Genomic DNA, 14,378 nt, shown 5'->3' with positions numbered 1-14,378 from the left:
CCTAGTTAATGTTGGGTTACTGGCCAAAAATTTTTAATCATCAAAAATTTCCTGGCAATAAAATGTTAGCTGAAAGGTTTTGCTCTACACCTCTGCCATGAGGGAATGATGTTCATCCCTCCAGTGGACCTACACAGACCTGAGTAGTCTATGTAAAGGCTCACTGAAGCTAAAGCTGCCCTGGGGGTTGGTGGGGGCCCAACACCTCACTAAGACACTTTCCGTTGGTTTCTCTTTAATCTGCTGCCCATCTATATGTGTCCAGTATCCTCCTGTCTGGCGAGTGTGGTGTCCACAGTTGTTGATGGTTAGTCAGAGGTGGGTGGTGTGTGAGCTGGCCCTGCACAGCCGCCTCTGACAGATCGGCGAGGTGATAATTGACTTCTGTCATCGATCACTCACTTAGCTTTTCAAATGGCTCTCTGAGACTCTCAAGCTGTGGTGGCTGCTGCTACTTGACTCTTTCTCTCCCAGAATACCCCATGAAGAGGCAAAGGAGGAGGTTTTTTTTTTCTTTATGGCTGCCATCTTAACAAAAAGGCTTCCTGCGCAGGTCTTGGCTGATTTGAAAATCAATTTGAGCATTCAGGGGTTTCTGAATTCTGGAGTCACAGAAAGCAAAATAGAAAAATAAAGGAAACTATTTTAATATCAGTGATATTTAATTATGAAAAAGATTGATAGTTATAGTTGTTTCACAAAATCAATAGCTGCTCCTATCATTTAAGTATGCACTGTGTAGTTATGATTTTTTCACAGACTGAGATGTGGTATATATTACAATATACTGGATCTTAAACCAATAAGATCCAGTAATATTTTTTTGCATATATTGTGCAACAAAAAAATGTGTTTTAAATCATCCGAAACTTGTGTTATCACTCTTGGGAAATTAATTAGCTGCAGCAGAAGGAACGGGATAATTGTAGATGAGAATTGGGTGATAATTAATTGTGCTGAGGATGAATGATGTAACAATTGTACAATTATGCAACAAATAAAGCCTGCTAAGATTTACAGTTTGAAACATGCAAATGAGCAGCACCACTGTGCTGCAGCTATTCAATTATATTTACAGATGCATGTAACATAAAGAAACATTTACAGAAGGAGCAGAAAATGCTAATGAATATGAAGAATTACTTAATTAATTAATTAATAATTAATTAATATGCAATGTGTGGATTTTAGTTACTGTGACTCTTTAATTTTGTAATTATAATATTTTACTTATTAAATAAGAATATGCAGTACTTCATAAGGTGGATCTCTTGTTCTGAAATGCCTCTCTGTGTGTGAATCCCCACGACGTTGGTAGGTTTCCCTGAATTAAAATCATCAACGTTCACCCGTTAAACACTCGTGTCAGTGCTGAGGGGAGAGAAGTAAGTACATTATCAACGGGACACATCTCTTCAGGTATTAATTTCTGTCATATCTACGTTCACTCTGCCACAGCAGGGTGATACGGCTGGCGAGCGGACCAGCTCATTTGGAGTGTAATACTGTACAGCTGTGAGATAAAGAGAACAGGGCGAGATTATAACAGGCACAGAAAGAACAGAGAATTACAGAAATGAAAAAGATGAAAGCCCACAGAGATAATTAGTCCTGCTCCAACTTGTACAGAGGAGTCGATTTTTGGAGGCCTACTTGTGCTTGTTTTTTTTGTTTTTTTGTCTCACTTTTGTCTTGGGATTCAGTGGAGGAGCACAGTACTCACACTGTGCACTCTGTGCTGAGGAACAATGAACAACACTGCTGATGATGCAATACACTGATAATAATATTACTTAAGTCACTAAATCTGCTTCTAATAAGTAAAAAAACACACCATCCTTTAACATATTTAGATTATTTAAACATATAAATGATTATAGGATGCTGAAGATGATGACAGTGCTTACAAAGTGATGAGCGATTGCCACAGAATGACTCATTGTCAATATTTTGAGTAATGATGTTCTGTATAATTGTATTTTCCTCCCTTCCTCTGTGGTGCTGTTCGCAGCTACAGTGCTCGGCGCTGTGCATGCTGCTGATTGTGTGCCCTGTTTGTGATGACTGTACCATAATTTCTTCCTAAATTGCTGTCACCTTTGATCGATCTCGCCGGCTCTCCACTTCGCCCCCATTTGCATAATTCTCCTGTGTTATTGTAATTTTTTTTTTTTTTTTTTTTTGCCAACTCAAATCAAACTGAAAAACTGAAAATATTTGTATTTTCAAAGCTGCAAAGACTTCCTCTTTGAAACAAGGTGCTTGTATCTCTTCAAATTGGATGAATGCAAGAAAATGCGCACAAACATTTCTACAGTTCTGTGACCTTTATGCCCTTCAGCTCTTATTTAACCTGTGTAATGATTTCAAAAAAGCACGAGCATCTGTTGAACAGAGGACTATTTCTTATCTGTATTTCCCTGTTTCTAAAAAACATACTTTGTGCAGATACATGTGCTCCTCCCTGACAACAGGTACTCTACATATTCTGGAAATAATTAGCTCCGTTCAACAGGAAAGGTGCTGTGTATTTTTGAATCAGCCGACTCTGCCTCTCCATTATAATAATATATCTTTTCCAGGCCAGCGGCGTGACTTTTCACTGTGAAAATCTCTCTGTAACATTCAGCGGGAATGATCAGAATACTAAATTGAAACCATTAATTCAAGCTCTTTACCACATGGAAAAAAACGGTGGCCACACATGTCATTTTTCTCATCTTGATCTCTTCATTGACGTCTTTGGGTTTCTTTGCACTGGCCGGACACATAGCTGCTATCGGTGATAAAATCCAATTTTTGGTAATAGCCTGTAGACGGTAATCAAGATAAGATCTCTTTGCACCCAACAAAGACAAGACATTGAGGGATTTTCTCTGGAATATAATATTTAATATGCATGAGGTAAAGGAGGGCAGGAAATGAAGCTTCTGTTCAGCAGAGATATTTATGTACGTGCCTGTTAACCAGAGTGTGTGTCTGTATGTGTGTATGTGTGTATGGGCGCAGTGTGTATTTGAGTGTCTCTTTCTTTGCATATGTTTGTATAAAATCTGAGAAACTGTTGATCAGAAAAGGTGACTGAACTGACTCTCTGGTCTCTCCTCTTTGGTTTTTCTCCCACCTTCTCCTCACGCAGACAAGTCTCAAAGTTTCGTTTTCTTTGATGACGGTAAGCTGTGCTAATTGGATGAAAATGTCAGCATCAGCCGCCGTGAGGCTGCAATCAGTGGTTTGCTTCTGTACCAATCACCATCAGTATGCCGTTTGTGTTCCTCCTCACACTCGGGACTGGGTCGATGCATTGAGTCATCAAATGATTACAGACACCAGCCATCCCTCCCGTGTCACAGATATCGATGCCTCTTGAGCTGCCCCTCAAATCAACGCCCTCTCTGTCCAGCGGACTCATTGTCCCATAATGTTATCAGTTCTTTTTGTGAGGCCCTGTAAAAAAAAAACAAAAAAAACAGCTGGTTTTATTTGAATACTTTGAGTTGAAAGCAACAAAATTAATAAATCCATTTGATTGAGATTAAGAGGATAAAATTCAAATAATTTAATGGGTGTCTTTGGCTTTGGAGCTAAATCCTTGATAGGAAAAATGGAGCCTCTATGTTCTGAAGATCTTATATCCAGGTAATTCATTTTTTTGGAATACAGCTTGTCATATATATACAGTGCTTGACCTTGATACTATATCCATGTAGGGTAATGGTTTATTTACCATTTATATAATTTGCTGTGATGCAAGCTAGTAGAAGATCAGGATGACAACCTCTCCAGATAACAAGGTTTCACCATTGACCCAGTCCTAGTGGCCCTCTCATCAGCATGTGACAACATCGCATCTGTCTGCTGCATTGTGATTGGCTGTGGTGGATACCTACTATACAGTACGTGTTTCATCTTCCACTGCTTTATGAAGGCCTCCAGTGTTTTAATCACCTCCTTCAAAGCGCCCTCCACAGCTCATGCTTTGAAGGTAACCACTCACTCTCCTTTGTGTGTGTGTGTGTTTGTATGTGTTCATAAGTGTGTGTGTGTGTGTGTGTGTGCGTGTGTGTGTTTGTGTGTATGTGTGTGTGTGTGTGTGTGTGTGTGTGTGTGTTCATGAGTGTGTGTATTCACTGGCAGGTATACCAATGGTTGAGGCCACAGTTAATCTTCTAGGCAGCATAAGATCAGGAGGTTTTATTGAGGTCACCTCTGAGCATAATGTAAGGAGTCTCCTTGCTAAAAGGACTCGTGGCCCTTTCACACGCTGACAGAGAAACCATGAATCTCTGAGGATTTTCTGCTGTTGATGTTAGCCTGGCACATCGACCAGAAAAAATATTAACATCACAGTTTTTCCACTGGTTTAGCATATTTATTGATTCGTCTCTTCTTACTTGTGACAGACTGCATTATCCTCATGTGATTTACAGAATCTGTTTTCCCCCCTCCAACCAAACCATGTGGATAACGCAGTGAAAGAATTCAACAAGAATCAAGATCAAAGAGGGCAATCGAACCATCCAGTCTGGCCTTCCTCATATTTTTTCATCACTTTCCATTGAAGTTTGTCACATTTGATATGCTGCGTGTGAGCATCTGTGACTGTTTTTTTTTTTCTGTGTGTGGAAACAGACGTGTTTGCATAGCAAAAGCTGACGAAACCGTGCAGAAATCTTCACGTAACTGACAAGTATCAAATATGCACGTCTTAATTAGTGTCCCACTTGATCACACTCATCACACCAGCAGCCACTCTGATATTCAAGTCAGGTTTGTTCACCTTAGCTGGTGACAGCATATTCTAATACCCCCATATATGATCATGACCGTTTATAATAAATAACTACAAACATACATGGCATTTGCATGAGGGTATGAGCATGCTGAATGCTTCCCATTCATTTCTGTGAAGACTTTATAGAGTTCAGTCTGATTGAACTTTAATATGCAAGATCTCAGGGTTCGCTGATGTCCTGCTAGTTTGGGAGAAGGGGTGGGATTTTGTTTATATGCTGTATCTTCTTGGTGAGATACACTTGGTAGGTACACCTAGCTGAAACTAATGGAGTCTATTACAACAGACCAGCACTAAATCCTCCTCTTGTGAAGGTTACAAGTATCTAATAAACTGACAACTGAGTGTAACACAAGCAGCAGAAAAAGGAGGGACAGTGCCTGGTTATATCGAGTGCAAGGACAGTGACAAACATTTATGACAGGAAAGTGTTTGAAAAGATGATGTATAATTTACAACTGTGAGAAACTTTGTTGTTAATCCAGGTGTGATCCCACCTACACAACTTCCTGTCCCACCAGATTTTGTCACAAGTAAATTTTGCTAGGAAGAATCCAGTCTGACCAGCACCAGCGTGACTCTGGTCCTCTGCCTGAACTAAAGCTAAAAAATATTTAGACTAAAATCTAATGTAACAGACACATCAATGACAAGTGTAGGCTTTAAAATACATTAGTCACAAGATCAGGAAGAGCTGCTACTTTAGTCCTCCTAAATGATTTTATAGAAACTTCCCACTTGAAGTAATGGTGATATTTAACCCTCAACACTGATGGTGTTCAGTGGCTGTTGAGCTACTCTCAGCACTGACACAATTGCTCTCACTTAGCGAAGACATTTGTCACAGCAAATCTGAAGTGGTTTGAATGTGAAGGCTTATGGGTAACTGTTAGCTGCTAGCTTCTCTGCAGTGGTCTGACATTGGCCACCTAGTCTATTGGCATGGAAGACCAGAGGAACCCTCACCACACACATCTCCCTCACTCCCACTGTTCTCTTCCTTAACCTCTGTCTCCCCTTTCGTCCTCTTTCCCTTTTCTCTTTATCTTTTCATCTTATTTTTTTGTTCTGTTTGCATCTCTCTCTCTCTCTCTCTTTTTCTCTGTCTCTGTCTCTCCTCTCTTCTCCCTGACGTCAATGAGAAATTGGATGGTTTTTGATTATTACATGGCTGTCAGGCTTACTGCTATTAATTGAATTGAATCCCAGTCCATCTCCTTCACTTCTCTGTCCTCTTTCCTCCCCCTGTCTCCCTCTTGCTCTTCTTTTTATCTTGTCTCACTCTCATTTTCCATCTTGTTTGTGATGTTTTTTCTTTTTTCCTTTTTTTTCATTCCCCAGGTCCTTATTTGCCCCTATTTCTCTTGCATGAAAATTTTCCTCTCTCTGTTTAATTCTCTCTCCCTGCATGTCTCCTCCATCTTGTTCTCTCTTCCTGTCTCTCCCATTCCTTTTATTTTTCTCTCTCTCTTTGTCTCCCTTGTTTCTCCTTTTTTCCCGCCTCTCTCACTCTCTTCCTCCCCACGTGTCAGCTTTTTTCCTCCCTGTCGTTCTCTTTCTCTACAGGCTTCTTTTCATCCTTTCTTCCCCTCTTACTCTTAATCTGCATGCTCTCTCTCTCTCTTATTTCTCTGTCTCTCTTGTCTGCCCCCCCCCTCTTATTCTCCCTTCCCAGTTCTCTCACTCCTTGAGCACTGTGATACTGTTGTCATGGTGACACCCATCATTTTCTGGCATGAATGGAGGATACTTTATTGATGAGACGGCATGGTGGAGGGAGAGAAAGGGAGAGTGATGGAGAGAAAGACAAAGACAGACAAAAAGAAAGAGAGAAACCACTGGCAGGGTAAATCAGAATGATATGGAAACGATCGTCTCCGCTGCTTACGATACAAAACATTTCCACCCTGTAATTTGTTCAGCTCTGATGAGTCGAAGAGGACGTTGCAAACCCGAGCACGCTGAATCTTCTTGAGGGGTTTGGGATAGTCGGGGCTGCTGAAGAATATCCCCCAAAACACTGTTATTCATCAGTCTCAGCGTGAGAGCAGAGAGGGGAGATTCCTCTTATTAGGCAGCAGCATCCTGGCTTCAGCAGTGCCACGAGTTTCCCATGTTTAATGATTTGTCCTGTGTAAACATGGCAGCATAATAAACTGTGTTTTTTTTAATCCACTAACATTAGCGTTGGTGGTTTCTGGGGTTGGACGGACATCGTTATTAGGTTGTCGTGGTGGGTGTTTGCACACGGTGCAGACTGGCCTCACCGTCTGAAGCAGAAAGCAAGCTCGTTAGACTCTTCTGATGTAGACATCACATTGTGAGGCTTGGCACAGCAGATCAGGAACTAGGTTTCTCTTGAACATTTTAGGCATTTGGCTGACATCATTAGGCTAAATAAGGAAATTCGAGCCAGGTTTTATTGTTAAATATATATAAATACTCTAGATTTAAACAATAGAGGTTCTTATAACGTGGACATGTAACAGTACATGGTAATATAGTTCTAGTCAGCTACAGTGGTGAGATGACACAGAAAAGGAGTTCAACACTGTGCAGCTGAAAATAAAAGTGTGTGAAGATCAAACTGGACGTGAGGTCGATCTCAGCTAACATGTGTTTGACCTCTGACCTTTGCTCCACAGTTCACCTGCTGTCAGAGACGATCCAGGGGGTGACAGCCACCGCCACCGGGGTCCAGTACCAGCAGTCCTGGCTCTGCATCCTGTAAGCTGATGTGTATGTGTGTCTGCTGCGTGTTAGGTTTGAAAGCTGAAATGATCAATTAATGTCAGTTATTGTCAGCAAATTAATGGATTAGCTGATCAACAGAAAATTAATCAACAACAATTTGGGGTATCAAGTATTCGTATTTGTCTATAAAAAAAAAATGAATTGGTTTTAGCTTCTTAAACATGAGATTTTTCTGCTGTTATTTTAATTTAACTATAATTCAGTATCAATAATACTAAATGGTACTAATTAGTCCTAATAAGGATATACCTATATGTAGGTATTGATGAAGACTATTATCACTAAAATATGTGCCACTAAAACAATACATAAGTGAATAAGTGAATGTGGTACAGCATATTTTTCATGATGTGATATTTAATATTCTTGTGTAAAATACACTTGAATCCATCTGATAAAATTGCAGGAATTTGTTTGTGAGTGTCTCCATTCTGTAATTGTGTGTGTACAGACATTCACATACACATGGATCTGTGCATGTGCGTGCAACTGTGTGTATTTGAATACTGTCTAACTGTTGCTGGAGAGAAAGAGGTTAATCTATGGAAATGAGGGGCGATGCCGGTGAGGTGAGGCGTTGACATTTATAAAACCTCCTCCTTCTCCCTCTCTGCTCTAGCTGCAACGTGAAGCATCTCCAGAGGCGTCACGTGTGCATCTCCCGCCTGGAGAGGCCGCAAAACTGGGGAGAGAACTGCTGCGAGGTCCGCTATGTCATCCTGATACTGGCCCCACTCAAAATGGTAACTGCTGCCCCCAGAGGGAGGAAATGATATATGGGATTTATCTCTCTCTGCTGGATTACTGAGGCTTTTGTAGATCCATTTGCTTGTTACAACATTTGTTCATATTTCATTCATTATGTTTTATATTCACTATGTTTTATATAATTTACTGGGTTTGTGCTTGTAACTCACAGTTAAGTCACTTCAACTCTCCTGAAAATAGTAAAAATATTCCTCCTCATTCATTTATTAATTACCTCTTGAAGTTCAGCTGTGAGGAGATTTTTCTATTATTCCCACTGCCACAAAAGTTATTTTTTATCGGTCATCTGTGCCTGGAACCAAAAGTCATGTAAGGTATTAGCTGCAGGTGCAGGGATTAGTAAAATCCACTGCTATAGTATAAGTAATTGATCATTTGCATTTCCTCCTTCTCTGCTTTCAGTTACTGTATTTAAGCTTGCCCTATCAGGACCCACCCCATTTGGTTTCTTTGGAGTGTTTACCTGAAATCTGCTCTATTTTTATTCAGTCACTCAGTTAGCCAATCAGAAGTTACTAGAACTCCAGAGAGATGCCTGACAGAGATGTAAAACTACACTGAGATGGTTTTAAGTTCTTAAAACCACAAATATATCTTCTTATGAATTTCAACACTTAAAATAAAACACCAGATATGTGTAAAATATGGGACCTTTAAAAGGGAATGTATATTCAGCTCCACAGTTAAAGCCTTTTTTGCAAGTTCAGTACAGTCCGCCACCTGTCCTGGATCCAGTTTGATTTGGCTTTCTTAAAAAAAAACCTGATTCTGGATGAAACAGTTAAATGAATGATCACAATGTTCCGCTTTGTTCTATTTCTATCCCAGAAAGCCCAAATTGGTTGTTTTCTACAGGATTTTATACCCCCACACTTCCCAAACCTGTTGTTTGTTGCTACATGAAGCCTCAGATCACAACATGTTACTGTACAAACAAGATCCTGTTGTGGTGATAAAAGTCCAATTTAAAGTAAAAAGACAAGTGGGAAGAAAATACAAATGAGCTGCTGATTATGTGCCAAAGTAATACTGAAAAATACAAAGAAAACAGTGAAACCATCTAACATTTGGGCTGAAAGTGGTACTTGATGTTTGGTTCATCCTTTGTTAGTATCCTTAAAATAAAAACAGATATCTCTGTCTACCTCTCGCACAATGTTGGAGGGTAGCCAGCTTTAAAGGAGGTATCTTGTAAACCTGATAGATTTACACATTTTTTCTTTACTCAGAGTATTGGTTTTCATTTTAAGGTCATCTACTACCAATTTTTCCTTCATTTTTATTGTGATTCACTAAATTATCTAAAATGCTATGGCTACAGCCACTAAGCTGCCAAATGTCTACTGAACATGATTCAATCCAAGAGCCTCTCAGTGTCTTGTGTGGGCACGAGTGCCCAGTTGGCTGAACCTTTCTGGTCACTGTTGTGTGCAAGATTGCTGTTTTCTTCAATCCTGAAGAGCTCGCTGTAGCTGATGGAGAGTGACACATATACTGTAATACCCTTCCCTCCCATCAAAACATGAACTTGGCATCAAACCACTCAACCCTCCTGCCGTCACTGCTTCATCCTGAGCTATCAACACACACCTACCTGTACACACACACACACACACACACACACACACGCTCGCAGAAGGAAAGCCCCTCCCCTCTGATTACCAGGGTTGGAGTGACCCTGGGACTCAGCTAAATGCATCATGTTTCCTGTTTGTTTGTTTGTTTGTTTGTTTGTTTGTTTGGTTTCTATCTCTTTTTTTTGTCCCATGAACCCGTCTTTGTGTTAGTGCCTCTCCTCAGTGCTTCCAGTGCCCTCCTTTCCAGTCTTCAGGCAGCAATCACAACCACTAATGGCATTCTCAGAGGCAATAATCCAAGCCCCAAGTAAACATAAATCACTATTATGTCTCAATTATTCTTGATGGTGACTGCTTCTGTGAGAAAAGATCTTTGAAGTGGCATGATGATAATGATAATAGGAATTCCTTTGGTTGGTAAATCTATGTAATCTAGTGTGAGTAAGGGTGGACCAATTCCATCACCCACCATTCAGAGAGCTTTACACCATTTGTGGTTTCTGTGAATGTGCTGAACATACATGAACTTTCTTCAAAAATGCTCAGTTTCTCATTCACTTGGTTAAACAAACTCATACCTGAATGATGATGTACATGATGTTTGATGGTCAGTGCCTTTAAGACTGACTCTCAAGCCTACAGTCTGACTGAAGGAGGGGTTTCCTAAGTGTTGACAACGTGTTGAGAATGGGAGCCTGCACATTAATCATGATCCATCCTCTCAGCTCTTTGAGCTCTGGTTGAAATTCAGTTACCACTGTGAAAATGCTTAAAGGCTTTAGTTTTTCTGTTTGCTGCAGCTGCTACTGTATGAACTAAGCCTGGCTGTGTTGGTATCATCACCACCTGGCTAACAAGGCCTCCCTGGCATCACACTGACTCACAGTCTGCCAGGACCATATTACCATCACTCTGTTGCACTTTGTGACTTTGGACAGCATTATTTGGAACAGATGTGGGATTATTGACAAAAGCCCTCCAAGATGCCCAGCTCCAAACCCGCCTACCTAATCTGTCCAACCTCCATGCGAATGATAATGTTTAGATGTACCGGTGCTTTATATCAAAACTAGATTTATGTCTCTTAGGTAAGCATTAGGTTTTGGTCCATTATAGGAAGGGTTTCCTGCCACTGAGAGACAAAAAAAAAAAAAACAGTTTCATTTTTATTCTGGATTTTTATCCAACACAATATATATAATATAATAGATTTTCTTAAATAGAGATGCAATTTATTCATAAATTGACCGGAAGAGAATGTCTGCTTTTGGATAATTAAGTGAAGTAAAACATTTATGCACATCTAAAAGACAAATGTCCATTATCTTGTGGAACACAGTATAGTATTTTGTGATGTCATACAACCTTATAATAAAATATAATCACAATAAATCTGAAAACATTTGTTCGTTGTTGTTTTTTTGACAGATTATTTGGATTAAAATGTTTTATACCAAAACATTAAAACTGCTTTAATCCAAATGTTTATAATAACAATGGATCAAATGAGTGAGTGTAATATGGAAGGTATTTGCACTTGCAGAGACGAACCCACAGAGAATTATTACCTGGATCTGCTGCTTCCATTTAGCTCTAAGGCTTTTATTGTCTTTCAGCTCATTGTTTTGGTTTTATGGCCCATCAAATCCGGTTTTGATTCACTCTTGCTGCTTTCTGCATCATTCACAGCTGCATGAAGATAATGCTAATGTTGCTATGACATTTGCTATAAATGGGTAATTCTTTTTTTGTCATCTTAAGGTGATAATATGTCAGTGTTGTGTTTACAGCTTATTCTTTCCCCACAGAACAGCAGAAAATCACTTAATACAGGTTGTTTTCACGATTTTAATGTACAACCACTTTTAAATGGTCTTCCACAGAAAAGCACCAAGACGGCGATGGAGCTGGGCAGGACGTTTGCCACCCTCTTCTCTGACATCTCCTTCAGGCAGAAGCTGCTGGAGACAAAGACGCAGGAGGAGTTTAAGGAGGCGTTGGTGTTCCAGAGGCACCAGCTGACAGCAGTCAACCAGCAGCCCACCGCTCTGGGGAAGGAGGAGACCGACCCCCGTAGTCACAAACCGCTCAAGGTGAGCAGTTGTGTGTGTGTGTGTGTGAGCTGCAAATCCCGTGTGTGCAACCTTTCATTACTGGGCAATTAGGCATATTTCCAAAACATTTTGAAGCAGCGTGTATTCATATGACAGCATCATGACTCATCCCCAGCACCCTGAGATGAGGCATCTGATTGGTTAGCACTCCCTCATTTTGTTGAGGTGTTTTCCGAATGCTTCTCATCCTCATCTTCCTCCCTCACCTTACACTTACTTTTTCTTTACAGAGCTCTGTAGAGAAATAAGGCCAGACACATACATGTACAAATTTGAACCTTTTTTTTTTTTTTCTCTTCCATCTCTTTCTTCCCCCTTCACTGCCCTCCTCCTCCCCCTCCCCCTCCTCCTCCTCTCCTCCTTGCTCGGCTGGTTTGAGTCTTCCATCTATTCTCTCTCCCTAATCAATCAGCATCAACTCCTGCCAGGCCTCCTCAGTGGGTAAATGACCTTACATCTCTCACAGTCCTGTCAGAACACCCCACCCCTTAGCTACACGTGCATGTACACACACACACACACACACAAACACACACACACACACACACACACACACACACACACACACACACACATTCACACACACCTCCAGAGGGGCTCTGCTCAATGCCACGGACCAACATCTCCTCCTAATGTTTCCGTTGACAGGACAGAGCTCCCAGACATTTCCCCATGTGTTTTTTTTTTCTATTTTATTTTTTGTTAGGTGTTTATCCCAGGGCTTGAAAGGCTCAGTGCCACTCAGTGAAAGAGGGATATATAGAGAAAGACAGATGGAGGGAGAGGGGAAAAAAAGATGGAGGGGGGGGCGGCAGAGAGAGCAGGTGAAATCAAGAGGAAACAGAAAATGATAAAATGAGTGAGAGAGGAACAGAAAAAGAGAGACCACACATCTCCTCCACCTCCCTCCACATCCGAAATTGACATCAGACCACCCTCAATCGCGCACCACTTTAAGAAACTAGGCCAAATTGTTGTTGTGTTTTTATGTTTTTCCTCCCCGTTGCCTCACTCCATCGACTGCTCAGAACGAATGGCAACCAGGTGGACAGTAATTCCTCTTTGAGACTTTTGTTTATGGAACCTGAGCCAAAAGCTGGTGATCAGGCCCCACACACACATACACAGAATACACACACAGGCTCCCTTGTAATAATAAATGATTCCATGATGTATAGGGATTTAATGGATGAACAATCCGTGTTGAACAAGCATGTGTGGCTTCATAAAACTAGCCACCCCACTCGGAGAGAAAAAAAAAACAGAAATGCTGATGCTGTTGTTTGTTTTCATGTTGTTTATGTTGAGACAAATTGCTTTGCTCTGCCAGAAACTGTCAAAACTTTTTAAGATGACAAATGAAGCAGGAATGATTTTCCCAAGGCTATACCTGCTCATACGCCCTTCCTTGTCACCCGTTCCAGTTAATTGTTTAATGCTATGTTCAACAGGGAAATGAAACGTTGGATAATTGGATAATTTACTTAATAAACTCATTCAGGACGTCACATTTATTCCCAATCTTGTGTAACCTGAAAGCTCATCTTTTTAAGAAGCGCTCCATGTCTCCTTTTGAATCACGTGGCTCGTTCCCAACTGTCCTCCTCCTGACTTCTCTAAAAATACGCTAAATCTTCTCTCCCTCACTGTTGCTGTCATCTCTCTGTCATTCTTGATCATTCTCGGGACACAGGGATCTTTAATAAATGTACATCTAAATACAGCCACGCTACTCTGCTTACTTCTTTTTGCAATACACAATCAGAGATTTTCTAGGACTACCTCGTTAAATTTGGTGATTCAGATCAAATCTTCGAGAGAGTACCGTATGGAATCACCAGCGTCTTAGCTGAAACATCAAATGTGCAATTTCTAATCTGAATGTGTCATTGTCCACAGCAGACTGCAGAGTAACAGTACACGGGGTTGGGTGCAGCCTCAGGCTCCGTGCTGTTGCATTTTTTGGAGGTCACCAAGGATAAGATTAGATAAATTAGCAAAATGCCTAAGAGCAAAATGGAAACTTTGCTAAATAAAAAAACATTCCACATAAATAAAGAATAATTGAAATGTTCATAGGTTTAGTTTAGAGGCATCTCCTCAAATTCATGTTTAGCTGTTGGCTGCAGTTTGACAATCCTGGTACTCAAGAAGGAGTGAGCAGGTGGTGGTTGATCTGAGGGTAGGTGAAACTGTCAACCACCTCGAGTAAGTGGCCGTCAGTAGTGATGTGTGTGGGAGTGTCAACATCCTAGCCTATAATGTTGCTTTTTTTCAAGTTGATTGTCTGAACTGCAGATGTGTGACAGTCATGAGTTGCTGGTTACCACCTTCAGTGGGTGATCCTAAAAACAGTGCCAGAAAACAGCC

General features: G+C 40.7%; 1 protein-coding gene across 4 annotated transcripts in view; it reads left to right on the top strand.

Annotated features, from left to right (window-relative positions):
• slc4a11 (solute carrier family 4 member 11) overlaps positions 1 to 14,378 on the top strand; it is a 101,103-nt gene that overhangs the window by 66,296 nt on the left and 20,429 nt on the right. For 2 of the 4 annotated variants that reach the window (XM_071498262.1, XM_071498263.1), the window contains exons 6-9: positions 3,140 to 3,172; positions 7,441 to 7,522; positions 8,169 to 8,292; positions 11,778 to 11,987. In XM_071498262.1, the coding sequence (XP_071354363.1) occupies positions 3,140 to 3,172; positions 7,441 to 7,522; positions 8,169 to 8,292; positions 11,778 to 11,987 (449 nt within the window). The remainder of the gene's footprint in view (positions 1 to 3,139; positions 3,173 to 7,440; positions 7,523 to 8,168; positions 8,293 to 11,777; positions 11,988 to 14,378) is intronic. The other 2 variants (XM_071498265.1, XM_071498264.1) reach the window with 1 other exon arrangement.

The sequence above is a fragment of the Trachinotus anak genome, unplaced genomic scaffold (assembly GCF_046630095.1).
Source record: "Trachinotus anak isolate AG129_WGS33_773 ecotype Australia unplaced genomic scaffold, CSIRO_AGI_Tana_v1 ptg000015l, whole genome shotgun sequence".
NCBI lineage: Eukaryota > Metazoa > Chordata > Actinopteri > Carangiformes > Carangidae > Trachinotus > Trachinotus anak.
This window is presented reverse-complemented; position numbering and strand designations above follow the sequence as displayed.